The sequence below is a fragment of the Heloderma suspectum genome, chromosome 2 (assembly GCF_057233095.1).
Source record: "Heloderma suspectum isolate Gila_16-S chromosome 2, 16-S_ref, whole genome shotgun sequence".
Taxonomy (NCBI): domain Eukaryota; kingdom Metazoa; phylum Chordata; class Lepidosauria; order Squamata; family Helodermatidae; genus Heloderma; species Heloderma suspectum.
Window position 1 is genome coordinate 174024921 of NC_139459.1, and position 26759 is coordinate 174051679.

A 26759-nucleotide genomic window follows, 5' to 3' on the forward strand; every position below is an offset into this window, starting at 1 on the left:
AAAGGTGATACTGGATCCTCCATCTTAAGAATCTCCATTTTCATAAATGACTTCCCCTCTGCCACTGCCCACCCCCCAAGTTTCTAGCCCTTATGGCTGTGGAATATAACTTGGAGAAAGTATGGGCAGCAGTTGCTGAGACAATTCAGCAACTCAGAGAGAATGCTGAGAAGGGCTCCGGCAGTCTGGGGTGTGGTTTAAGTATTCTGCATCTATCCTTGGCACCAGTCCTCATGAGTCACAGAAGCAGACATGCAGCCTGATCCTGTGTGTGTTTACTTGGCACCAAGCTCCACTTTATTCCATGGGGCTTTCGTCTGAGGAAGTGCAGACAAGGACTGCAAACTAAGCAAACTTCTGTCAGTTTGCTTACTGCGCAAAACGGAAGTCACAGAGTATGGCTTTATTTGGGTTACCGTGACAAAGGATCTGGATTTGTTTTAGCAGAGTTTAAACGCCATTGATATGTACCATACACAGCCTGGTTTGTAGTTCACCCAGATGGAGGAAGCAGAAGTAGAGTGCTCTGAGCCATCCAGACAGTCATGTTTGATTATTGTAACAGTCCCTCGAAATCTATCAATCACTATTGCTCAAAGCACATTTGTAGCTGTGCGTCAGGCACTATATCAAATCTGAACACTAGTGCCGATATTATTTTAGGTCAAAAAATATTAGAGAGGAGAGAACCATGGATGGCCCTTAGCCAGGGATTGTTAGCATATAACCTTATGCTCAAGGGTTCTTGGTCAGGGTACTGCTAAGGGGATGGGGGGCGCCCAGGCTGGCTTCAGGTGCAGCCCCAGGTGATCCATCTATTCATCCACAGTTCTGGGAGTGAGAAAATCTTACGCTCAAAAGGCGAGCAAGTATTCTTGACTAAGGAGAGGAGGGGCAGTCTGGAAAGCTGGGGAGATCGGGACACCATATAGGGAGGGCGGAAGGGATGACACACACACATACCTGCATTTCAGACCACATGATGTTTTTATCCCTGAGGACTGACCCGTATGTCTGGGCAAATTCACTGATTCTACACACCAACGTTCCAGAGAGTAGGACAGGTGCTGCAGGACCTGGGAGAGCTCTCTGCCCCTTAGCCTGGATCAACAGAAGGCCCCGGACGTTTCTGTGCTCTGCTGCCCCTTGAGGTCAGCCACACAGCCACGCAGATCAAAGAGTTCCAGGGTTATATGACATCCTCCCAACCTCTTGCGGCGCCTCTGTCCACTCAAGCGCTCAGTGGGTCTCTCCTAACCTCGTAGGGTGATAAAAGCTTCCAAGTCCAACCTGGGTTTTCCCCAAGAAACAGGCTGCCATTCTTCTAACCACTGCACTGCACTGGCTGTACCATCAGTAGGGCAGGGGGAGCAGACCATCTTGTGGCTGCATAAGTGTGGCTGAGTGGTTAAGGTGCTGTACAGGGAGAGCAGGGAAGCTGCGTTCTGTCCCACCCACTGCCTAAACACATTGGTTTCTCCCACTGCCCATATGGTTCTCTATTCCAAATTGTTTTTAATAATAATAGCTACACGCCAACAAAAAGCCACTACTTTCATACCCAGAGACTGAGCATTGTTCAAAAAGGCCTTGGTCAAATCCAGCAAGGCAGTTCTTAGCCTTGAAATACAAATTGCTAATACAATTGCAACCAGCCTTTGTGCGCCACAACATCATGGTGTTGACTCATATTCAGTGGTAGCCCATAAATCTTTCCTGTATCCTCAGTTTTTTCCTCTTCCCTCTCCATCCCTTTTTCCTTTGTTGTCATGTCTCTTAGACTAAGTCTAAATTGTTTTTATTCATCATATGTATGCTACTCTGGGAGCCTTTCATGATGTTCTAACTAACTAACTAACTAACTAACTAACTAACTAACTAACTAAGGGAGCAATCCTATGGCTGCTAGTTAGCGGCTAGACGGCCACAGGATATCTGGTTTTCCAGGAACTGACTTTCCCCCACTTCCGTGCTGCCTGAAAAGCCCCATACTCCGCGTTCACAAGAGAAGCGTGGAGCAGCCAAAATGGGATGTTCCCGGGGGGCGTTCTGGGGCGGGGAGGATGGAAATGCCTGTATGACAGATCCAATGTGTCATATGGCAGCCTCCTCCCCCGCTCTGCCCTCCCACAGCTAGACAGCTGCAATCGGCTCTCTAGCCGAAAACGCAGGGCAGGAAAAGCGCAGAGGGAATGATCCCCTCTGTGCTTCTCCTTCCCTGTATTGGATAGGCGGTCGCCTCCGAGTTCGGAGGCGGACACCTATCTGCATAGGATTGCTCCCTAAGTAGCTAACTGCTTTAACTAACTAATATCCCTTATGTATTTGGCTCTTCTGTTCTAATGTGTAACATCCTATGTTTGTCCTTTGCCCTCTTCAGACTTTCCCATGATATGCTGACTGAATGTCGGGAGGGGGATCAAACTCACTGGCTTTGCTCCCCAACTTCTGTGTCATGTTCAGCTGAAGATCTGAAAGGTGCTTCTTGAGCACATAAAAGCCCTTTTCAGACCTTCAGCTGGACATGGGGTTGGTGTGGGGACATGACCCTGCTAATGCTCCACACAGTCAACACATGTAAGGAAAGTCTGAAGAAAACTCTTGTGGAATTTAATTAGGATAAACACTTCTTTACAAGACACATTGTAAGTCAATGGAACTCATTGCCACAGGATACTGCAGGATTTGTAAGTCTATAGGATAAATGCTTTCTTTAAAAGATTTAGAAAACATGGAGATAGGCCTACTGGTGGTTACTAGACATAGTAGCCAAAAGGCCAACCTTCTTTTTCGCAGGCAATCAATCTTGCCATCATTATTTCTTGCTCATGGACCTCCTAGAGACCTCTGTCTGTTCACTGTCAGCAGACCTGATGCTTGATGAGACGGAAGAATGGTCTGACCCACAACCAGTATTTGTAACAGCCAATTCCTGGGACATGGTCACATTAAAGTGTGACCAAGGCTATGCAGATAGAGTCTGCCTCTGTTCTTGAGCGCTCCCATTTAATTCTACTTGGGATTCAAGGGGGTAAAATCCAACATAAGTCCTACTTAGAGTAGACCCATTGAAATGAATGGGACTTAAGTTAGTCATGACTAACTTAAGTCCCATTCATTTCAATGGGTCTATTCTAAGTAGGACTTATGTTGGATTTTACCCAGGGTTTTCTGGGTTGTTTTTGTTTTTTTGCAGAGCAGGGAGACCTGTCCTCTACCCCAGAGGAAAGATTTGGCACCCCCTGCCTGCCCACCCCTTTTCAACCCACCTCCCCTCCAGCCCATCACCACCGCTGCTAATCTGCTGTACAACTGCTTGGCACAGCCCGTGTTTGAAGGTGGAGGTCTGCCGCTTTCACATCTAGTTCTGCCCTCAGAAACAGGACACTGGCCTGAAGGAGAATTGATCTGACCGAAGCTGGCAGTCCTTTTTGTTCTTCAGTGAGCAGGCAAGGCCCCTTCTCTTGGGACAGGGACTGGTGCTAGAAGATTGCAGAAAGCTAAATAGCTTATATAGCAACATCATTAATCTAACTAAAGTGATCTGCTATTATGTAATAAAATACGCTCAGAAATGACATTACTAATTTAATGGGAGCAGGGATAAATCAAATGCTCATAAGTGGAAGAGAACCAGCAAAGCCAGCACATCCCCAGCAAGGAGAAGCCCCACTTTGATTAAAGATACTCAAGGCCGCTTGGGAAACAGAGGCCTCTCTGGCATAACCATGCCACAGGGCCACACTGGAGGAAGGGGCCAGGACAGCTTTCTCCACCCCGGGGCCTTTCAGACGTGTGGGACAACACCAGCTTGGAGAAGGTTGGACTAGGAGGCAGGGCTTTGTTTGCCTCTGGAAGCCGACATAGGCTACCAACTTTTCAAACAGCCTCTGCTGACCTCCATGCCACAAAAAGCTTCACCTGCTCATTCCTGCACATCAAGCTGCCGTTCAAGACACAAAAACAGAGCAGCCTGGTCATTTGGCAACACTAAGTTCAATCACTGTGGGCTGATATGGTTGGAAAACTCTTTCTCTGGAACACCATATTCATACTAAGCATTATGCCCTGAGGAGCTTACAATATAAACATCAACAGCAACAGAGGCAACAAAGGCGAGGAAAGGAAAGCAGAGGGGCAAGTGTTAACAAGGGATGAATGTGAGCAAACCAATGAATGCCATGTACATTACGGCCAAGGCTGGGACAAAATGCTGCATTGCCTGAAGCATTCCTCACCCCCGCTTCTTTTCTTTTCTTTTCTTTTTTGCTACTGTGTTAGTGGTGGCAGAACAGGTGATATTGCGACCTAATTCTAAGGGATCCTCAGAGGGAGGCATGGTGGATGAGTGACCATGGAGACTGCCTGTGCCGCCACACACAGGCAGCCTTTGTGGCTATCTCACCCACAATGCCTCACTCTGAGGAAGGATCCTTCAGGACAAGGCATTGGGCCTGTTGGCCAATTTGCTGAGCTTCACTGATCACTTTTCTGCCCCAGCAGGAAAGCAGCTGGTTGGGCTCTTCAGAGCGGCTGCCCAATATTTCACACCGAGGACCCTCAGAGCAAGACACTCAGGGACCAAGGGGGCAGTCTGTGGAGGGCAAACAGCACCACATCAGCATCCATAGCCAGCCAGGGAAAGGTGGCTGGATGCAGTGGGGGCAGGCAGCCCTTCAGGCTGTGGATGGGGCAGGCACACCATCTGCCACCCCTCCCAATCTGCTGTTTGAGGCAAGGGCCTTACCCTGCCTCATGGGAGGGCCAGCCCTGATCGGGGGTGGGTAGATGGTAGACTGGGGTCTACAAGTAGATCTCTGGGTGATCTGCAGTAGATCAGCAAAGTTTGTTGGCTTCCAATCATTTAACAATAGAAGCAACAAAAAGGTTGCTGTCCTAAGCACATCACTGTCTATATCCACAGGCAAACTGTATATCTCCAAGCCTCAATGTTCCCTGCCTACAAAATGGGACGGGATGCTTCAGACGAGTGCTGACACACACAACATGCTGTTCCTGAAAATTGCAAATGAAAAAAAATCTCTGCTGTGGTTGGCCTTGTGCAAAACACTTGTCTCTCTGCCTCATATTTTGCAGATAAGGAGGAACAGTGAGGCTGAGAAACAAAGTGTAAAGCACAAGGCCTGGCCAGCCACAGTCTTTGTGTAGCTCCACTGGCCGGTTTGTGTTGGAATCCTCCATCTGTACTAATTCTGATGTCCATTTTGTACTTGTACATGAAGGTTATCCGAGTGCATGGCTCAGCTGATGCAGTAGATAATGGGCTCCACCCCCTTAGCCACGGTTTTGCATCAGGCTCCACCCCCTGAGCTACCATTTTGCACCTGCCTCTGGTTGGTAGACCTTGGAGCTCTAGTAAAAAATAAAGTAGATCATACAAGACTGACGTCTACTCACCCCTGATGTACATCAACGTTACTATACAAATGGATAAAATAAACATCATTGTCAGAATAATTTTTTAGAATTCTGGAATTTCGAAGACCCAAAGGTCACCTAGTCCAGCCCTCGTCCCACAGCCTGCCCCCTGCATAGGAGCCCATGCAATCCAGACCACCAGTTGCCACAATCAGAGAATCAGCACAATGCAGAAAAGTACTTTCAAGCCTGAGATCTCCAGCTAACTCGAGGAAGTTAGCCAAGCCGCATGCTGAAGGGGGACAGATGAAGCGGGGCGGGGAAAGCTGCAGGATTAGTAATCAGTTATTCCTCAGGAAAATTCCTTCTTAAACCTAAACATTGTCATCATGGAACCCTGAGCAAGATCAAAATATATACCAAATAAGATAATTTAAAAAAAATATATTGGGCAAAATGCTGTGTTGATAACCACCTTGTCTGAAGTTGTGCTCCAGAGAAAGGGCAAATTCTCCACCCCTCAAAATCATATCCAAGAAGAAATCTCGCTCTCACACCCCTCTTTCCTGAACTAAACAGGCCACCCACCATTCACCCATCAGACTAGAAATGGTAAGATTCATAGAATCATAGAATAGTAGGGTTGGAAGGGGCCTAAAAGACTATCGAGTCCGACCCCCTGCTCAATGCCCTACAAGACCATCGAGTCCAACCCCCTGCTCATTCCCTTCCTAAATGTATCCATCTCTTTCTTGAACCCATGAGGCTTTTTTCCCCCCGGAACAGTTTCCAGGCAGAACAATCTCTCTAACTGTGAAGGGAGGAAAAAAACCCTTCTACTGCTTTCCAAGCAAAATTTGCCAGTGCTTAATATGCTGTTAGTGTTCTTGCTTCGTTCCCTAATTTGTTTATACAATTAAGAGAGGCTTTTCACAGAAGCTTCAGTGAGAGTGGAGGAAAGAGTCTCTGGAAAATGAAGGGCCCTTGAATCATATTGGTTTTGAATTGCAAGCAGCATGGCCTTAAGACACAGTGGTGTCTTGCTATGTATCCTCTCCTCGCCTTCCCCCTACACCCCATGGTACCTTCCTGCTATCATAAATGCTTCAGCCCTGGTCCTCAGTCCAGGATCTCCCCCCGCCCCCCCAGACTTGGAAAATGGTACTCTAGGAGAATCAGTTGAGGTTGCTGGTCACCTATACTTAGAGTGAGCTAGTATAGTGTAGAACAGCCTTCTCCATCCTCGCAACCTCCAGATGGGTCGGATTACAACCCCCATCACCCCCAGCCAGAGTGGCCATTGGACACATTGGCTGAGGTGATGGGAGCTGTAGTCCAAGCCATCTGGAGGGCGCCAGGATGGAGAAGACCGGGTTAGACTAGAAATGGGGAGCTCTATTTTCATTTCTATTTATTACATTTCTATAGTGCCCCACAGCCGAAGCTCTCTGGGCAGTTTTGTTGTTGTTGTTCAGTCGTTAAGTCATGTCTGACTCTTCATGACCCCATGAAAACATAAAAAACACATAAGTGGACAGTATACACAGAGAACATATATCTAAAAACAACTTTGAGCAATCAGCCAAACCATAAAACAAATCCAGGATCAATTAAAATTCATCACATGCTGCCAAATGCCTGGGAAAAGAGAAAAGTCTTGACCTAGCACTGAAAAGATAACGATATTGGCACCAGGCGGGCCTCATCTGGAAGATCATTCCATAACTGGGGGGCCACCACAGAGAAGGCCCTCTCCCTTGTTGCTGTCTTCCGAGCCTCTCTCGGAGCAGGCACCCAGAGAAGAACATTAGATGTTGAGCGTAGTGTACAGGTATGTTCGAGCTAGGAGCGGCGCTTTGTCAGGTATTGTGGGCTTGAGCTGCGAAAGGCTTTATAGGTTAAAACTAGCACCTTGAATCAGGCTCGGAAACATATAGGCAGCTCTGGGTTCTAGTCCCTACTCAGCTATCAAGCTCACTGAGTGGCCCTCCATTAGTCCCTATTTCATAGCCTAGCCTACCTCACAGGGTTACTGTGGGGACAAAATTAATGGAGGAATGAAGGACCATGCACACCAGCTGCCCCGAGTTCCTTAGGCGAATGGCTGGGATATAAATGCAATAAATAATAAATAAATACCATTTATTCAGAGGAGGAAAAAGGGCATCAGAAGGCCACTTCTTACATGCTCTTGTCACAGCTTGGTGACATGGTTATGTAAAGGCACCAAATGATGGCTGCTTATGTCCAGAGGGCAGGTGGAACACAATCAGTATGTTCCGAGAGCCAGTTGTGGTGCAGTGGTGAAAGTGTTGGACTCGGGCTCAGGAGATCCGGGTTCTAGTCCCCACTTGGCCATGAGGCTCACTGGGTGACTTTGGGCCAGTCACTGACTCTCAGCCTAACCTATAACCTATAGGGTTGTTGTGAGGATAAAATGGAGAGGAGGAGGAGGGCTATGTAAGCCATCTTGGGTTCCTTGCAAGAGGAAAAAAGGCAAGATATAAATGTAATAATAAATAATAATTAAGAAATCATTGTGTGATCCACTTTAATTTTTGACTGCATATATCCCCCGGTCTCTTCTTTTTATCTCCTTTTCTCTGTGTCTTTGTCTGGGCATATCTGCACTGCAGACAAACTGGTTTAATCGTCATCCCTCCTCCCAAGGGAACCCTAGGAATTGGAACGGTAGTCCAGTGTGTGTGTGTGTGTGTAGGAGGAGGAGGAGAGATCTTGAACATAATTCTTAGCCCTTGCATCACACTGCAAGTCCCAAGCTTATTTGGGGTGGGGTGGGGTGGGAAGCCATGACATTTTAACTAATATAGAACTAGCATTAAATTTGTAATGTAGAAATACTATTCTACATCTTTCCCTAGCCCACCATCTTTCCACTCCTCCTTTTAAAAAAGAAAAGAAGAAAGAAAAGCAAATGGGATGCCAAAAAGTGTGACCCACCTTAGGCCAGGCTCAGAGCCAGTGTCAGCAGTCGGCATCACTGGGCCCCTGCCGAGGCCCACTCCACAGCAGGGGCTGACTGCCATCCCCCAGAGCCCTGCCTCTGATCCGGCTCTTCCTTGGTGCTGCTGCCTGTGAGCAGAAGAAACAGCAGCCTCCACTTGACCTGCCCTTTCCCTCTAGGTGCTGGTGCAAATTGGGCCCAGAAGAGCAGATGGGCAGTGGTGACAGGGGCAAGGAGGTGGTGGATCCACTCAAGAAAGGGGAACCACAGAAGGTATCTTGCCCAAGGGCCCCCCAACACCTTGAGCCAGCATCGATCAGGTTACAACTCATGTGGGTCTCAACCCATTCGCTGAATACCAATGCTCTAGAACAGGAGTGTTGCTGGACTACAGCTCCCACCATCCCTAGCCTTTGGCCATGCTGGCCGAGGCTGATAGGAGCTAGAGTCCAGTGACATCTGGAGGGCCACAGGGTCTCCACCGCTGCTCTAGAAGGCTCTAGAAGGTCTCCAGTTCTTGAGACCTTTCATTTGAATGGCTTCTACATTGCCCCCAGCAGGAGCATTCTGCAACGAGCACTGTCTCTGAAAGAAGCGCTCCAAGTATGGGGATACCCCCCAGTATAGAACTGCTGCCCCTGAGGTGGTACGGACCCCTGACTGCACAACCAACCCCACCTGCACAGCCAACTGGAAATATTTTAGGGGGCATCAACAAAATAGTTTGCAATCTAAGATCTTTTGTAATGTTGCAGAGGATGCTGGGATGCGACAAACTGCATGCGCCTCTTGGTTCCTAGGTGTACCCTTTGGGTCACTCAGCACCAGCTCCAAGTTTTGGAGGGCCCTTGGGCAAGACCCCCTCAATAGGCCACCTCTCTCGGTGACTCTACTTTCTTACCACCAATGTAACCAGCTGCTCTTCCTCCTCCTCCTCTTTCCCATCATTGCTTCTCCTCGCTTGCTTGACGGGCAGAGAGCCAGGGAGCAGGCAGGCGGGGGAATCTTCTGCTCCTCCTTCTCACCACCACCGTTGTCTGGGCCGGAGCGAGAGGCAGGTGAGCAAGCAGGTTGCAATGGCGAAGAGGAGGAACAACTTCAGCGGGCTCTTGTCAGGGGCACCCTGCTGGGGTGTGGGCCCTTGGGTGCCCAACAGTGCCCACCCTTGACGTTGGCCCTGCAGTCAGCACAGAGTGGGTTTCAACAACAAAATGTCTTGGGCCGACCTTAACATGACCCCTTATTACTAAGTAGTGACCATCCCCAATCTCCAGAGCAACAGGCTTCCACTTTGCACTGTTCAGCCTTTAGCCTCTGCCTATCTGGATGGGGGTGGTGGGGGCGAAAATCGAAGCAAAGGCAAATTGGCAGTTAGAAACCCCTTACTGAACTTGGTCTCGTCCACCTCTGCGGATGTCAAGGAGAAGAGTTTTGCAGGGGTTCGGAAACGGGAGTGACAACAGGGCTATAAAATAAACACCACAAATGCCTCCTCTCTGCATTGGAGAAGGATATATTTTGCTGGCACAGATTATAAATACGGATGGCATGAAATATTCATATAATCCCCAGGTACCAACTCACAGCATTTCCGCTCCAGTGGAAAGAGGCTGCAGTAACCTTGTGTTGCAGATTGCCATAGCACAGGGGGTGAAGTACAGTGGGTGGGGCAGGGGATTCTGGACGGACAGGATCACCTCGCCAGATCGGACAGGATCACCTGGCCAGATCGGGGCCAAGGAGGTGGGAGGGGCCTTCGAGACAAGCTGGTTTGGATGTGTCATTTGCATGCACACTGGCTGGGCCCATGACCCAGGGGCTGGGGAAGTCAATAACCCCTGCTGGATTTGTAGCAGCAGCGTCCACCACCAGGAACTCAGATTTGGGGCAGCACGTTTGAATATGTGTAGAGATGATTTGGTCTGCCAGTGTGTGTCTCCCTCATGGTGGAAGCACTCCACAGATATTTCAGAAAGACTCAGCCTTCCTGCATCTTTGCAGAAGGGAAGGATGAGTCAGAAACATACCAGCTGCCCAGGACCCAGTGGCGGCGGCGGCGTGGCAAAGCACTTTTGAGACTATTCTGGGTTGGCAAGTAGGAAGGCCTGCAGGTCTTAATGGACTTAATCTGCAGATCAATCCACTAAAACTTGAGTTGATTAGCTGGCAGAGGCCAATTTTAACAAGTAGTGCTGAGAGTTAATGGCACCCTTCTTTAATACAGGGGTTATTTATTGTTGTGTTAGTGTAACTGAGGAAGGGCTATATATGGCACAATTCTATGGGCATGCAGGAAAAGTTCAAAAAGTGGTGGTAGAGAGAGAATACAGCTTCCTGAGAATTGTAGCTCTGACTTAATTTTTTTTTAACTCGAGTTTCTATCCCTTCGGACTGTGTGTGAAGATATGCTTTCCAGTGGCTAGGGGGAAAGACACCTGTGCCTTTCTAAGCATTATGCCCCTCCCCATGACTAGCAAAAGCGGAATCACTTATACAAAATATGAGAAATATTTCCCAATGTGCTCAGTTTGCATAATTTCTTCTGGGCCGCAGAATTTGATTTTTTGTGTGACACAGCATGGGTTGCAGAATTTGGATTTTTTAAAAAGAAATATAATAAACGTGAATTGCTTAAAAGGCAGGGGATTAATCAATTACCACTTTTTGTAATTGGTTGATTCCCTAGTTATACAGAAACTACCCCTACCTGGGGCAACTCTTGTGAGAATCTATATCAAAAGTTCAGAAGCAGGTGAGCATCCAAATTAGACCCACAAATAGAAGAGAAACATCTCAGGATGCTGGAACAAATATTTTATTTGTTTAAAAGCCCAACGTGTTTCAGCCTATTTGTATTTTAAAGCCTTCTTCAGGGGGTTATATAAACATCTGCAAAAATTCTTATAATAAATATCTCTTACTAAAATTCACTGGTGAGAATCCATATCAAACTCTATCATTTTAGGATGGGCTGGAATGAATACAAAATCCTAGATTTCCCATTTACCAGTGGCCTCCACTTCCCTCCCCCTTCTCTGTTGCCCCCCCTTATATCTTTGTTTACATTGTAAATCCCTTGGGCATTTGTGAAGTGCCCTCTGCATAGATGGCACTTAAACAACCAACCAAAATGCTGCAGGCCAACGAGTTGGCTGCTGAAATCAAACCAATGTGTGAAATTATTTTTTTACCTCACTGCCTAGTTTGACCCAGGAGTGTTGCTAGGCATGTGGCCCAGGTCTGTAAGACACAAATCTGCATAAAATCTGTATATGCTAGTTTATATCTATATATGCAAATTTGGAAATAATTACGAGGAATTATTTAAATTTCACAGGAGGCAAAGCCAGCCAATTAATTTCTCATCCAGATCATTTCAAATAAAATAAATTATTCAGTAAATTTGCATCCTGCCCAAAGCAACAGAAAAAGTTATTTTTCTAAGCTTAGTTGCCATGCAGGAGTAGATTTTTAGGGGGTGTTGCAGCATCTGGGGAGGGGAGAGTTCACCCTCCCCTCCCCACCTGCAATCTGGCAATTAAGCAGAGAAAAAAACCTTTTCTGCTGGCATCAATGGACACCCAGAACTCTGCGGAATAGATTCAGGGCCCTGCGCTGTGGGATTTACTTCTGAGTGGACATGCATAGGATGGTTCTGTAAGACATTTTGCCTCTAGACTTTGAGTTGTTCTTCTCAAGGCTAGCCTCAGTTTGAACCAGAAGGCGTGTGGACAAGACATTGGTCCCCAGCTCTTTGTATCAGCAGCACGCCTACTTAGAGGAGGGAACTATAGCCCATAATTCTCTTGGCCTGGAAGGTCAGGTGAAACTAAACGACCAATCCCAGGTCCCACATCTTGGCAACTTATTTCTGAGGGAGTTTCTCTATGTCCTTGCCTGACAGAGGGGTAAGCCCCCTTGAACTCAGTGGGAATTACTTCTGAGTAAACATGCATAGCACTGTGCTTTGATGGAGTTGGACAGTACTGGCCTGAGTAGTATTTAACAGCTCAGCTGTACAAGTCACCCAAGTGTCCGCTGGCAGTATTTTTTTGCGTGCTAAGCAAGCAAGACATGGTCGGAGACAGCCTTACCCAACCTGGTGCTCTCCAGAGGTGTTGGACTGCAACTACCATAATTCCCAGCCAGCATAATTGAGCTGTCCTTCCCAAGGCTAGGGTGGCCATCTATCTTATTTTACAGAGGACAGTCCTCTATTTGAAGGGCTGCCAGAGGACTCTGCTCTATTTTGAAGGTGTCCTCTTTTGGAAGGTCTGTCCAGTCCAAGCCTGGTTTAAAGATAAAGAACCATCAGAAGGAAGAGCTGGACACTTGAAGCTGCCCATCGACAGCACCTGGACAGCAGACTGAGCAAGGCACACAGGTCACCTGATGAGTCTTCCTCACTACGGTGAGATGTATCATATTTATATTTAAATTGAAGTAGTTATTTCTATTTATACATATCTGTTAGCATATGCAAACGGATGCCCTCTGTTTTGGTGTTGCAAATCCTCTTTTTTTGTCAATTCGCAGGTGGTCAGCTGGGGGGGAGGGGGCAGAAATATGATCAGAGGGAGTGGGAGGTAATGATCCATTCATATTTGGAATATGATGTTCTGGGGCTCAGGCTCAGCCCTGGGTCCATACATATAGGTTTTGCTTAGGCCAAGCCCTGTCAGAGCTCACTGATAAAATACATGTGCTGTAGCGTTGTCAAGGGCCACGGGTTCAGAGTCCCCGCACTGGCCGTTCCAGCTGCCGTGCCAGGAAAGATTTCTGAAAGTACTGGATCATGATGAGCTATTGGTTTGGCTCGATGTAAAAATGGCTACCTATGCAGAACTCAGGAATCTTGCCTGCTGCTGCCACAACCTGGCAGCCGACACAGCATCCAAAGAATGACAGGGTTAGTGATTCAGCAAACACCATCAAGCTTCAGGGTAGCCTAAGGCCAGACTAAAGGGAACTAATCTCTTTTTTCCGGGTTGGCTGCCGCCACCACCCTTCACCTCATCCCTAAACCACAAGCCCTCGTGATGCCTGCTCACTCAGAGATTATAAATTCTCTCTTCCATGTAAACCCGTGATATTCCCAGTTAAGAGCTCTTGACCTTAATATCTGGCATCATACATCAAGGATGCACATTCTCAATAGCAGGCCCATAATTATGACATTCTCTCACAATTGTCACAATTATGTCACAATTGCAACATTCTCTCAGAGATTAATTTTTAAACAGAGAGGTGCCAGGGCTCAAATTTGCTAGTCAGGGCTGGGTATATTCCTTGATTTGGTGGGAGTACAGAAAAGCCAAAAAAATGTGGTTCTGAGCATAGAGTTCCGCTTTCTGAGGGTCTCCAGCCTTCATTACAAAATAAAAAAAAATTCTGGCCCTTATGGTTACAAGGTGTGTGGTTAATGCCTGGTGAATCTCAGATGCCAATGGGGTAGCTAGGTAAGATTTCCAGGGATCTAAGGTCAGGGGCTTCAGTGCCCCATGTCACTCCAAGCTCCCTATGATTTGCAGGAGTAAAATATATTATGCAAAATAAGAAAAATAATGCAAATTTGGTCGGTGTAAATAATTTTGTACAAAAAATGGGCCTAGTTTTTGTGGTGCAGAATGTGGGTTACCTTGCTATAGCAAGGATGAGAAACATGTTGTCCTCCAGATGTTGGTGGACTCCAACCCCATCAAGCTCTAGCTAGCACAGCCAATAGTGAAGGATGAGGGGAGTTGCAGTCCAACAACATCCAGAATGTCACATGTCCCCCACCTAAGTACTATAGAATATTTACTTATTTTGCCACACAGCATACACACAGCCCAGACAATAGTCAGATCCTCATATCTGGAAGCCTTCCACACTGGATATGAATGGCTGTGGCTACTGAGTGGAATGTACCTTCCACATACTCAGAAACCCTCTCATCTTTCTTATTCGCATGTGCCCTAGCACTGAAAGCAAGATCTGGGGTTTGTTCTCAAATGTTGCAGAATCCAGGCTTCTCACCAGCATTTGCAGGTCACCAGCATTTTCTTTAAAAAATACTGGCTCTGTAAGGGGAGCTAGTGCAGCCAAGGCCTGACAGAATGGAGCTATGAAAGAATCTGGAGGGTAGAGATGGAGTCAGGGCAAAATCTAGGCACATTAGGGGTGGAACTGGCAGGATCTCGAATTTACTCGCTTTTAAAGGCCCCGATACTGGTTACCTGTCTGAACATGGTTCTTCTCCCTGTCTCCTCCCAAAGTCCCCAGTAGCATCCAGGCTGGGGGGTGTGGCTTGGGGAGGGGAGTGGGCAGGGCCCACAGATGGAGCCCAGGCCTCCACAGGCCAGATTAAGTTTATGGGCCAAAGGTTGCCCACCCATGGTTTAAATGAGCCAACCAGTAAAGCTGCCTAGTTGGCAATTTTAGTCCTGCTTCATCCCGGCCCAACGGCTCCCCGATTCCAACCCTGCCAGTGTACCTCACTCTGTTCCCAGTCCACTCCCCACCCTCAGCCAGTCCTGTACATTGCAAGGGTTTGATCAGAATTCTGTTTCAGTGGCAGCAGGTTCTCTTCCTCTCTCTCCCTGGCCCTGCCATAAATAATTCAATTCCTACGGACGCTCCTTTGCTGCCTGGAAATTTATTTATTTCATTCCCCTCCCTTTGGTTACACATTAAGTGACTTAGCCCGTAAAGAGAAATTACTCAGCAACAACAATAAAAGCTTGGAATTGCTGACCTGGCTGCATCTGGATTGAGGGAAGCCCAATGCTGGAAATGCCCCCAGCTGAAGTGGCCAAGCAGCCAAAAAAGATTCCCTTGCAATCCTCAGATGAAAGGGAAAAAACAGGGCTGGGGGCATTGCTAGAGGCTGTTGTTTGGGACTGAGGTGCAGCTATGGGCGGGGGGCAGGATCAGCCAGCAGCTTTGTATTCATGGAAGCCTTTCCCAGAACTTATGCTGATGTAGCCAGCTCTGAGGCAAGGCACCTGTTTACGCAGGAAGGTGCAGCACAGTAGGGCCGTTTTTAATTTCTACTGTCATGCATAAAGGGATTTTGTGACATCCTCGGCACCAGTTAGCTGAGCAAACAGGACGACTGAGGCCTTGAAAGCAGAGTGGAAAGTGGTCTACCAGGAGGTAGAGGTTAAGGGTCAAGACATCCAGAGGGAAAGGAGCTGACAGAAAAGGGCAAAGTACACAGGGGACTAGAGGAGAGGGAAGAGGAAGTAGAGGAGACAGGAAACTGAGAAAAGAGGTGGTCGGTGAATAGTGGGTGCCCTTACAACTTCATTCTTCTAAAGACAAGAGAGGCTGAATGACAGAGTTGGGGAACATGTAGCCCTCCATAGATTGGGGGACTGTACTTCTTATCAGCCCTAGCCAGCATCGCCAATGGTGAGGGATGATAGGAGTTCCTGTCCAACAAAAACAGGAGGGCCACATGTTCCCCATTCCTGCTGTATGCTGTTGGCAGGGTGGTGAGGGGGAATCAGGAATGTTGCCCAGGAGTTGTGGTGGTTAGCAGTGAAGGATGTGGGATGGTCTGAAAAGCGGACACCTGAGGAAGCTATCTGTGATGGAAGTGAAAGGAGGGAGCATGGTGAATATTAAGGCTAAACAAAGTTTCACATAGGGCAGCCTTAACCCAATCTCCATATGTGTTTGACTGCAACTCTCATCATCCCAACCAGCACAGACAATGGGGTGATGGGAGTCGTAGTCCCACACTTCTGGAAAACACCAGGTTGGGATAGAAAAGGCTGTGTGCTATTGGCAGGAAGGAAATGGACAGGCACGGCAAGGGAGTTTGGAGACTGTGGGCCAAGAAGGCATAGAAATGCCTGTCTGGATCTTGAGAGGGGTCCCATGACTTTAAGAGGCACACAGAAGGGTATCCAGAAGGGAGAATTCTGCCAAATGTGGCTTCTCTCACTACAGCAGCACTGTGACTTGACATTCAGGTGGGCAGCACAGCCTAGAAATAGCAGATAGGCATCACATATTAATTTAAATTAACCAGTCCATTGTTTGGCTGTAGGTGGTACATGTAAATGCTTTACATTCTTTATTGTATAATAATTAATAATTATGTATTATAATCATATCAAAGATTAACAGTAATCCTGTGAGGTAATTCAGTGCTGCATCCATTTTACGTATGGAGAACAGAGGCGACGAGATAGTGACTTGCCCAGGGCAGTGATTCCATGATTGTGGTGGGTTTTGAACCCAGATCTCCTATTTCCTTAAGCTAACACACTAGGCCATGGCAGCCCTCCTACAAGGCCCACTGAAGGTAGCATTTTGCAGGGGGCAGAGCTGGAGAGAAGCACATTGATGTGTGAACCAATCACAGCTGGGGGCTTACTGTAAAGCTAAGGGTACAGGAAGATGGGGACAGACAGTAGCCTCACAGATGAGGAAGCAGGAAGTGACACTGCCAGGCCAAAGGAGCTCCCTGTGGTTGTCGTGGTGATAGTGAGCCAGTGTTAATATTCTGCTGCTTAAGGTACCAGACGGCTAAAGCCCAGTCCACGTTCACCACCCAGCATAAAGGGGAAGAGAGCTGCATGAGGGCAGTTGGAGAACAGCCAACAAGGATTTTAGTGAGAAACAAGAGAGACTTTATTCTGGCTAGAGAGGGAGGGCTACATTGAATAGGAAGCCCAGGACCAGGGCCGGCCTTAGGGGTGGGCGAGCTGGGTGATCGCCTGGGGTGCCGAGATGAGAGGGGGCGCCAAGCTGAGCTCAGTGGCTGTGTTTTTTTACTGTACTGTCTGCAGCGAGCCAGGGTGGCAAAAAGCAAGTGTCTGTAACCTTTGTTTCAAGGTTCTATGGGTTGTTTGGATACTAACTACAAAAGTGATCTTTCAATTAGCTTTAAAGTATGTTTCTTTTTGAATGCCATTTGTGCTAGGTAAAAATCAGTGGGACACAGCTTTACTCTGAGGCAATGTCACTGAATATTTAGCACTTCAAATACAGTCCATGCATGCAATAATTCTCACATGTGGCCCCCAGCTTTGTACACATATGCATGGGTCCTTGTAGGGGGCAGCAGCAGGGCTCCCAACATCACACCTGCACCAGGCCCCGTAAACCCTCTGGGTGGCCCTGCAAAGCTGACTACGGGGGGAGGGGGCACTAAAGGTACTCCTCGCCCAGGGCGCTATTTATCCTAGGGCCAGCCCTGCCCAAGACCCCTGCCTTTCTGGCCCAGGTCCGTTGGGGGGAAGTGGCTAGGACACCATTACGCCCCTTTATGTGGAAAACGAAACATCAACAGAGGCAGAAGCCACTGTTGATTAATGCGCTTCAGGGTGTATTTGCATGGGCAGCTCATCAATGCCGGGAACTTGGGGGTAGTTTGCCGACAGCGGGTGCCTCCCTGGCACATGCACAGGCAAGTTATTAAAACTTAATTGAGCAGATGGGAACAGGGCAGGTAATTAAGCTTCCCAATAATGGGAACTGCTGGATTCAGGAGAGGAGGGTGAAGGTGGAATGGGAAGCAGGTCTCCTGAGTCCAATACCCCAGCCCCGAGGCCTGGGGAAGGAGTTGGGAATGGTGGCTTGGATTTATTGGGGATTGTAGTTCTCAGTGGTGGCTGGGGAGGTGAGGAGTGGAGCGGGGGATGGGGGGAAGGCAGGAGTTCTTGCTGGCTCAGCTGCTGACACTGGGGAAATGTTATAGCAACCAGTGGATTCTCATTAAGTTTGGACAGGGCAATGTGTAAAAGAAAGATGATTCCTTTTTCTGTCCTAACCAGTCGCCACCTGTTTATCTGCCATCTCTTCCTCCTCTTCTGTGGGCTCCCGTCAATCCTGATCCACAGTTCCAGCCTTCAGTCGCAACCCTGGATTACTTTCCCTCCCCACAACTAGTTCCACTATATCCCAAACCAAGCCCGGGTCTGCCTCAGCTCTTGAGGGACCAACTTCCCTTCAATGATTTGAAATCTGCTGATAAGACCACTGCAGAACGATGCTGGCTTATCGGAAGGGGGTGGTGGAAGCATCTGCCACAGTGTCTCCTACCATGTCTGCCCTATAGACCCATAGTAGTATTTCTGGCTGTCCCATTCTTCACTGAACCACAGTGTCCCTGTTTGGGTGTGGAAGACTGGAAGTCACTTCTCCCAACAGTTTCCTCAGCCAATCCATCATCCAGACTCTCAGCCTTAAGCAAGACCAGCAGTTCCAATTGGTAGGATAATAAATAGCCCCCTCCCATTTCTCCAGTGATCTGAGAAATTGGTCATTCATCCCCTGATCAGAGACAGGCCAGAAAACATACACAAAGGCTAGCTGGTACTCTGCTAAATCCTGATCTTGCCCTCCTCCTTGCAGAGAAATTCAGAGTCAGAGTTCACCATAGCCTGTACCTAGTACCTGTTTGGAATAGCAGAACTGATTTCTGGCACGTGTGAAGTAGTACAGAAGGTGTCCCTGAGCATGTGCAAAGTACCTTTCCCTTTCCCTCACTGAATACCCACACACATATTGGAATACATATGTGTATTCCAGATATGTCAGAGGCAGTGGCTTTCAGGGAGGTTTGCACCCCAGGACTTCTGTCTTAGAAATTAACAACTCAACAACCTCATAGGACTGCTCTAGACAACCTGGACCCCTGAAACCTATCCCAATACACCTGGTCCAGTTCTCTTGATTCTCCTTGACACTTGCCTATGGATCTGAACCAGCTCTCTCCCTCTTACCTGCTCTTTGGGAGGGGTCATAGCTCAGTGGTAGAGCCCAGGCTTAACATGCAGGTGGTCCCAGGTTCAATCACCAGCATCTGCAGGTAGGGCTGGAAAAATTCCTGCCTGAAACCCTGCAGAGCCCACTGCTGCCAGTCAGTGTCAACAGTACTGGGCTAGATGGACCAAGGCAGCTTCCTATGATGGTCTTTGGACACTGGGGCACAACAGGTCAAAGGCAGAGAGGGGGTTACCCAGCCACTGTTTTGATTCTCAAAAACAGCAGACGAGAGGGTAAAAAGGCTTCATAACATAACAGGGATAGGAAATGTGTGGCCGTCCAGATTTGTTGGACTGCAGCTCCCATCAGCCCTCACTGTTGACTATACTGGCTAGGGCTGGTGGGACTAGCAGTCCACCAACATCTGGAGGGCCACATGTTCCCCACCCTTGCCATAGAGAGACAAGGTACACACACAGACACACATGCACAGTGTAATGCACACACATATATAAAGGGTTATGTATGAAATATGGAGACTTGGTAGGGCAGACTTGATTCTGTATACAGGAAGACAAGGTAGGACAAAGGGCTTGCTGCTATTTAGGGAGGCAAGGAATGGTCAGGCAACAGACAAGAGATTTGAGGGCAGAGTGGTGGTGGTGGGAGCAACAAGGAATGCAATGGGTTGACAGCTATGTGAGATATGGATAAGTGAGTAGCAGCCCATCAAGATCTGGAGGCAGGGCTGACCAACCTTGAAAGCTGCTGGAGGCCCCAGCACAGCCTCCCCCCCCCCCGCTCCCATGGCTTGCTGTATGGACTCTCTGATTGCCCCTTCTCCTACATGGTGATGCATTGTGGTGCAACCACCTTTCCCATGCTGCAGTCCTGGAGCCCTTGCTTCCATCATGCTGCCTGTTCCGGGGATTGTGCCTCATGTCCAGATGCAGAGTTAGCAGTTATGTGGTACACATTGTTCTGGGACCATGCCTGCATGAGGGGTCAGGGGGCCTAACTCAGAGGTGCAGAGGGGGATCCTGAGGCAGGAGCCTGCGAGCTCAGGGGTTGTGCGTGTTGGATCAAGGACGGAGTTGGGTGGGGGAGGTCTAGAAGTGCCTGGCAGGGGCTTGCAGGTAGTGGAATGGGCAGCAAAATCTGCCAGTGTGTGGCAAGTTTGGTATGGCACCTAATGGACAAAGTGCCAGTCCCTGTCTAACTTTCTTGAATCCACATCCCATTTCTTCCTGATCTGGAGACAGAGAGTGCTTCCAGACATAAGGCTCCTAGTACTAACAATCAAAAGGCATTGTGCAGTGATTCTGTCTTTTCTTCTTTAACAGTTTTTTTTTCTGATAAGAAAAAAAGGATGGAAGGAGAACTGGGAAAACATGGGAGGACTACCAATGGAAGATATTGTTGACTGGACTCCCTATAAAATTTTGTGAATGAAGCAGTGCAATTCTAGAAGCACCCAGAATGGGGCATAATAAACCCCATTTTAAGCAGAAGTTGTAGCTTATTGCCTCCTTTCTCTTTTGGTCAAGATCTGCCCCCCACACACACACACCCCTCACTCCTTTCTTGAAACAGAACTGAGACTCTCTCAAGCCATTATGGTGTGTAGGGGTTAGAGCAGTGTTCCCCAAGCTGTGTGTGTGTGTGTGTGTGGAATTGGAATACAACTCCCAGGGTTCCTGACCATTGGCCATTTTGGCTGGTGCCGATGGGAGTTGATGTCCAAAACATCTGGAGGCCACCAGGTTGGGGAAGGCAGGGTTAGAGTGTTGATGCCAGATTGTGGAAACCTGAGATTATATCCCTGCTTGCCAAGAAGCTCACCTTGGACCAGTTGTACAGTCTCAGCCTAAGCCTACCTCACAGGGTTGTTGTAAGGATAAATGGGGTTTAAAAAAAAACCCACACACCAACCTTGACGCTTCATGAAGGAAGGGTGAGAAATAAATAAAGCTCCAGGCCTCCCACAGTCTCAGTGCACTTTTATATCCTCTCCCAGATGGAAGCTGATGGATTTTAAGTCTCGTCAACTTTGATTCAACACTAATCTCCCGCAGCACCCTGACAGTTTCCAATAGCAATAACACATCCTAATTCAGCTGGGAATCCACTTGCAGGCCCTACAGAAATTGACGCCACAAATAATGATTCATTAATATAAGGGGGATACAAAGGCCCTTTGTTATTAATCCTGGGTTGCATAGCCCAAGACTATTTGGAGTGAAGGAAGGGATGCTTTGGAAAGTTTGGAGTGTTGGGTTTGCAGTCAGTGTTTTTGTAGGGTCTGCAGGAAAACACTGACTGCAAACCCAGCACTCCAAACTTTCCAAAGCATCCCTTCCTTCACTCCTGCATTTGCTTACAGTCATCCCTTCTCAACGTTTTCTTTTACTCCCCTCCTTCTGTTATCCCCTGAAACTGTCCACATTTATATTGTAAATGCTTTGGGGTAGGGATTTTGTTTATGGTAGTCTATAAGGCACCATGTGCACAGATAACACTATATAAATATGATGATGATGATTGTGCCCTACAGGAGCCTCATGGGGGAATATGGTCCCAGGGAGCCCTGAAATAAACTGGAATTGAAACATTCAGAAATCTGATGAGCTACCAGATTTTCTACATTTGTTCTGATGTGGATGATATCCAGCAGGGTCCTGACAAAAAGAGTTAGTCGGTTGGCCCAGGAAACAAAACCCTGGAGCCAGCCAACATTCTGACAAACCAGAATTCCAACAGAGATGTGAACACACACATATCAGCATTTGATTTCCAGCAGGAAGATGCAATCCTAACATTAATATATCTGAATTCAGGATTCCTGAGTGACGCTGGAACAGGGGATATCAGTGCTACAAAATAACGTAGCAAATGCTTGCAGTCTAAGCATATCGGACACCTTGAAAGAAGGAGATCTGAGCAGTGCACTGGAGGAAATGTTAATCTGGGGAAGGGTGGGATAAAGTTCCCACTCATACTAGACATGTTTCTGTTTCCTGGAAAAATGCTCCATAAATTCCCACATCTTTCCTAAAACCCTAACTCTTCCTCTTTCCCCTGCCACCCTGTCCTCATTTCTGTTTGCAGCTCCTGCTCATTTGGCACCAACAGGCCCCACCTCAATCCTTGCTACTTTGCTTCTGGGTGCCTCCCCACCTTGCCCCAAAGCTCACAACAGCTTTTGCAGAGCTCCCTTCAAGAAAATGCCGCAAAGCTCTCTGAATCATCCAGATGTGAGGGGACATGTTCCCTCTTCCCTGTTTGGCAGTGCTGCTCTGCTGCCATTCACTTTAAGGGTGCTTGATGCCTGGGGCATAGGCAGCAGGGCCAATTTGCAGGAGACTTGGCTTTAAAGTCAAGGGATGGAGATAGGAAGAGCACCCTACACCCAGCTGAACATGGCCCTGCTTTCCCAGCATAGGAACATGTACAAGCTCAGTTCTTATCCGTCTCCTAGCCCAAGAATGGGGCATCTGTGGCCCTCCAGATGCTGTTGGACTGCAGCTCCTATCATCCCCAACCATTGGCCACACTGGCTGGGGCTGATGGAGTTGGAGACTAACAGCATCTGGAGGGCTGCAGGTTCCCCACCCCTGTCCTAGCCAGTTGGAGGCTATTTCCAACATGGAAACAGAGAAGATCCCATTGTCTCATGAAACAGAAAGCATGAACAGCCCTATAAGGGAAAAGCCCTTAAACACCACTACTCATTATCTGGAACCAGTCTGGCCCAGGGTGCTTTGGATGAGAGGAAACCGGAATGCCAGCAGGTAAAACAGTAAGATGGAGTTGGGGATCTGGAAATCTGACCCTGCTGAGGAAACATGGCTGGAGGAGGCCTCTGGGAGGGAGAATCTGGTAGCAGTGAGGAGGGGAGGGCAAGCCTCTTGGGGGTATGTCATGGATGTGCACAACTCACCCAAGTGTGGTCATGGTGACAATCGTGTACCAGAAGGCAGCGGGGATGCTGGTGAAGTTGGTCTTCGCAGTGCCCTTCTCAGCGTAGAACATGACGGTAGCAAAGATGATGATGGCCATGGTGAGCGAGAAGAGGAGGAAGCCCAGCTCTGAGGCACAGCTCTTGAGGGTATAGCCCAGGATCCGCAGCCCCTGTGAGTGGCGCGAGAACTTGAAGATGCGGAAGACCCGGAAGACCCTCAGCGTCACGAAGGCCCCGCTGACGTTTTCGTTTTCGGGCATCACCAGCCCAATGTAATAAGGCATGATAGCCACCACATCAATGATGCTCATCACGCTCTTCATGAACTTGAACCGACTCGGGGCAGCAAAGAGCCGCATGAGATACTCAAAGGTGAAGATGAGGACACAGGCAGTGTCCATGCAGAAGAAAGCGTTGGGAAAACGTTCCCCACAGGGCTGGTTTCTCTTCCTGCCCGGAGGGGGCTGGCACGGGATGGTCTCCACCACGTTGGCAATGACAGACACGGCAATGAAGAACCCCGTCACATAATAGAAGACCAAAGCCATGGTGCTGGTGTGGGGGTTCTCAAAGGCCCTCCAGAGCCGCTGGCGGAATGTGCTATCCGGCGGCAAAGCGGTGTCAGTGGCTATCTCAGCTTCTTCGTCCTCGGCAAGGCGCTCGGCGTTCTCTTTCTTACGGTCACGGTATTCCTCCAAGCAGCAGTCTCCAATCAGCTCAGGGATGATGCCATAGAATGACAGCTCTTCATCAAAGGCCTGTATGCACTCTTGGCGGGGGTAATGGAGCCTGCCTGTGCGGTAGAAGTTGAGGACATGACGGAACATCTCTGGGTCACGGTCAAAGAAGTACTCCTTGCTGTCTTCATCATAGAAGAATTCCTTCTCTGAGCTGCCTAACAAGGTATCTGGGTAACGGTCCAGGGTATTCTTCCAAGTCTGGAAGCGTTTCCCACTGACATTGACCACCAAGATCTCATCGTTGCGGCGTTTCTTGTCGGCAGGAGGCTTGGGCATAGGCTTCTTGGCCAGTGGAAGCCAGCCCACGGCTGCCGCCCGGGCAAAAGGCAGCCACGCGGCCACTCCTGCAGCCATACTGTACAGAGTTAGCAGGGAAGAGAACCTTTACTAAAATGTGTCACCATCCAAACCCAACTATGATCCAAGGATTGTCCTAGCAAAGACTTGGTAAAGAGAGATGGTCAAAAGGAAGGGTGCCTGAAAGATTTCAGCTGGCTGTTACTTTGCTCAGTTGTGATAAAGAGTCTGTGGATCAGAGGGTCCCAGCGAAGGCAGGGCCATCCAGCCTACTTCCGTCTCAGACATTAACATCCATGTATACCCAGGTCTTATCCCAAAAAGGAAGGGTGTGTTTTTCCCCTCCCCAGCACAGTAATATCCAGGCTCCTTTCATTGGATGTTAACAAGGCTGGATGTACCCAGAGGTCTCCCAACCAAGCAATGCCCAGCTTTACATTCAAGTTAAGATACCACACTGTCAGTACTGTGCTAGGAGTTGCGGGCAGAGGTCAAAGAAAGGTAATGCAGATAAGAGTGATGCTCTCCATGGTTCCTCTGGTGCCAGATGAATTAGTCCATGTGGCTCTAAGCAATGTGAGCAAGAGTGGAAACTCCTCTTTGGAAAACTGCAATGTATTGCTGTATTCCTCTGCTGCCCTTCCTCCTCTGATTCTTTCTTCCAAATGGGAGAGGATATCGATGGGAGGATGCAATGGGAGAGGGGGAAGAGAAAGAGGGCTCAGCTGGTATGGTCACTTTTACAGGGACAGATTACACATCACTGTGGGAATGGGGGAAAGAGAGAGAGTGGTAGAGAGAAGGAGAGAAAAAGAGAGAAAGGCAAAACTATGAGACAGAAACAATAGTGTGCAAGTAAGGCTTGCAATTTTTAGAGTGAATGCGGCAGTTCTGAAGTTATAAACTAGCCAAGTTTTTAAAGCTGAAAACCAGAAATATTGTATGGATAACATGGTCTACTGGGCTGGGCAATATAAGCTTGGGATCCAGAACTCCCCCAATTCTGGGAGGAAATGGGGATCTAGAGGTTGGGCAGGGTGATGGGATCTAAGATTACTGTGAATCTTACAGCTATCAGAACAGGGCAGCTTGGGATCAACCCCTAGGTAATCTTTCCCCAGCTAGACTGATTTCTAGTGACCTGGAGGCTGGGTTGCTGGAGGAGCCAGAGGGGCTTGTTTCATACTGGGAGAGGAGTCAAAAGGCAGATTTAAGGATGATGACCATTAATAATTTTGTGTCCAAGGTGTGGAGTGCAGAGGTTTTGTCAAGAAGGAGTTTGGCAAAGCCAATGGGATGCATTTTGTTCCAGGGTACTAGGACAGAAGAACATCTCTTTCTCTGTGGGTAAGCAAAAAGCCCCGGGAGAAATGGAGCGGGGAGAAGAGAGAACACGTGTCGTGTCGAGAAACACAGTCAGGGTCCAAACAAACTTTCCCATTAACTCCTTGTCTCCTAGATTTCCTTCTTTCTCTCTACAACTGGGGAGGGGGGTGGAAAGCAAAATGCACCCCGCGTAGATAAAAACACTGTGGAATAAAAAGAGAACAGCGCCCCTCCACTCACCCCCCCCCCAATATCTGGGAAAGCTGGGAAGAGTGGAATGGGAATTAAGAAAGGGCCAGGGCAAATCTCTGGCGGGAGGCAGAGGGGACTGAGGGAAATGGGGAGAAGAGGGAAGTTAAGCGCTGGGGAGAGCAAATCGGGGGGGGGGGTAGGGAGGGGCAAATTTGGAGAAAGAGAAGATCCGTGGGATGGCGGCAAACGCACGGGGTAACGGGTCACATCTGAGACACAGAGAGGCACCATCCATGGAGCGTGCGGGGCGATCTGAGTCGGGGGCAGGGGCTGAACGCGGTGTTCTTACCTCCTGGGTGCTGGATCTGTCCGGGAAGCAGCCAGCAGCGGCGGAGCGGCCGCAGCGCCCGGGGTGGGCTAGGGGGCGTCCGAATGGGGGGCCGGCGGGCTGCCCCCCGTGCGTGGCGGGCGAGCGGGCTCCCGTTGCCCCCGGCGGCGCCGATCCTCATCGCTCCCCTCGGCTCGCCCGTCCGGCTGTGCCGCGCTCCCTGCCTGCCTGCCTGCCGGCGCCGGGTGTGTGTATGGGCGGCGTGTGAGTGTGTGAGCTGCATGCGGTAGGGAGGGGGCCGGGAGGGCGGTTGGCAGCAGCGAGGGCTGCATCGCAGGCGGCGGAGGCGCGCGCCCCAGGCAGCGCACGGGCCGGCCGGGGAGCAGGAGGGAGGCGCAGGCTGGGTGGGGGGGGGGTGGCTTGGCGGGGGGGGGAGGGAACAGCCGGGCGGGAGGGACCGACAGGAACGGAGAGGCTGAGGGAGAGAGGATGGATGGGTAAGAGTTCAACAGGAGAATACCGAAAGGAGTAAAGATGGGTGGCGAGGAAAAGGTAGCGGGTGGACAGGGGAGAAAGCGACCATCAGGGAGCGAGAGCGCGCGCTGAGCAGCGGAGTGGAGAAAGGAAAATATAAAGAAAATATCTCCGCGAGCAGAAAGGCAAGGATGTATCTAGACTGGTAGACAAGAGCGGGGGGTGGGGTGGGGTGCTGCAGAAAAAGATAAATGAAAATGAAAGGAGAGAGAGGGGAAGAGAACGGGAAGAGTGAGCAGAAGGGTCGAGAGAAATGGATGGATGGATGGATGGGAAAGAGAGAAAACAACCGATCAACAGATAGAGCTAGATGTACGGAAAAGTGCAGAAAGG

At 48.9% G+C, this 26759-nt stretch overlaps 1 protein-coding gene across 1 annotated transcript in view; it reads right to left on the reverse strand.

The window, feature by feature from the left end:
• Positions 1 to 26274, reverse strand: part of KCND1 (potassium voltage-gated channel subfamily D member 1) — a 59820-nt gene extending 33546 nt beyond the window's left edge. The window contains exons 1-2 of the mRNA XM_084832213.1: positions 25914 to 26274; positions 22989 to 24809 (exon numbers count right to left, since the gene is read on the reverse strand). Of these exons, the coding sequence (XP_084688339.1) occupies positions 22989 to 24103 (1115 nt within the window). The 5' untranslated portion in view covers positions 24104 to 24809; positions 25914 to 26274. The remainder of the gene's footprint in view (positions 1 to 22988; positions 24810 to 25913) is intronic.
• Between the last annotated feature and the right edge of the window lie 485 nt (positions 26275 to 26759).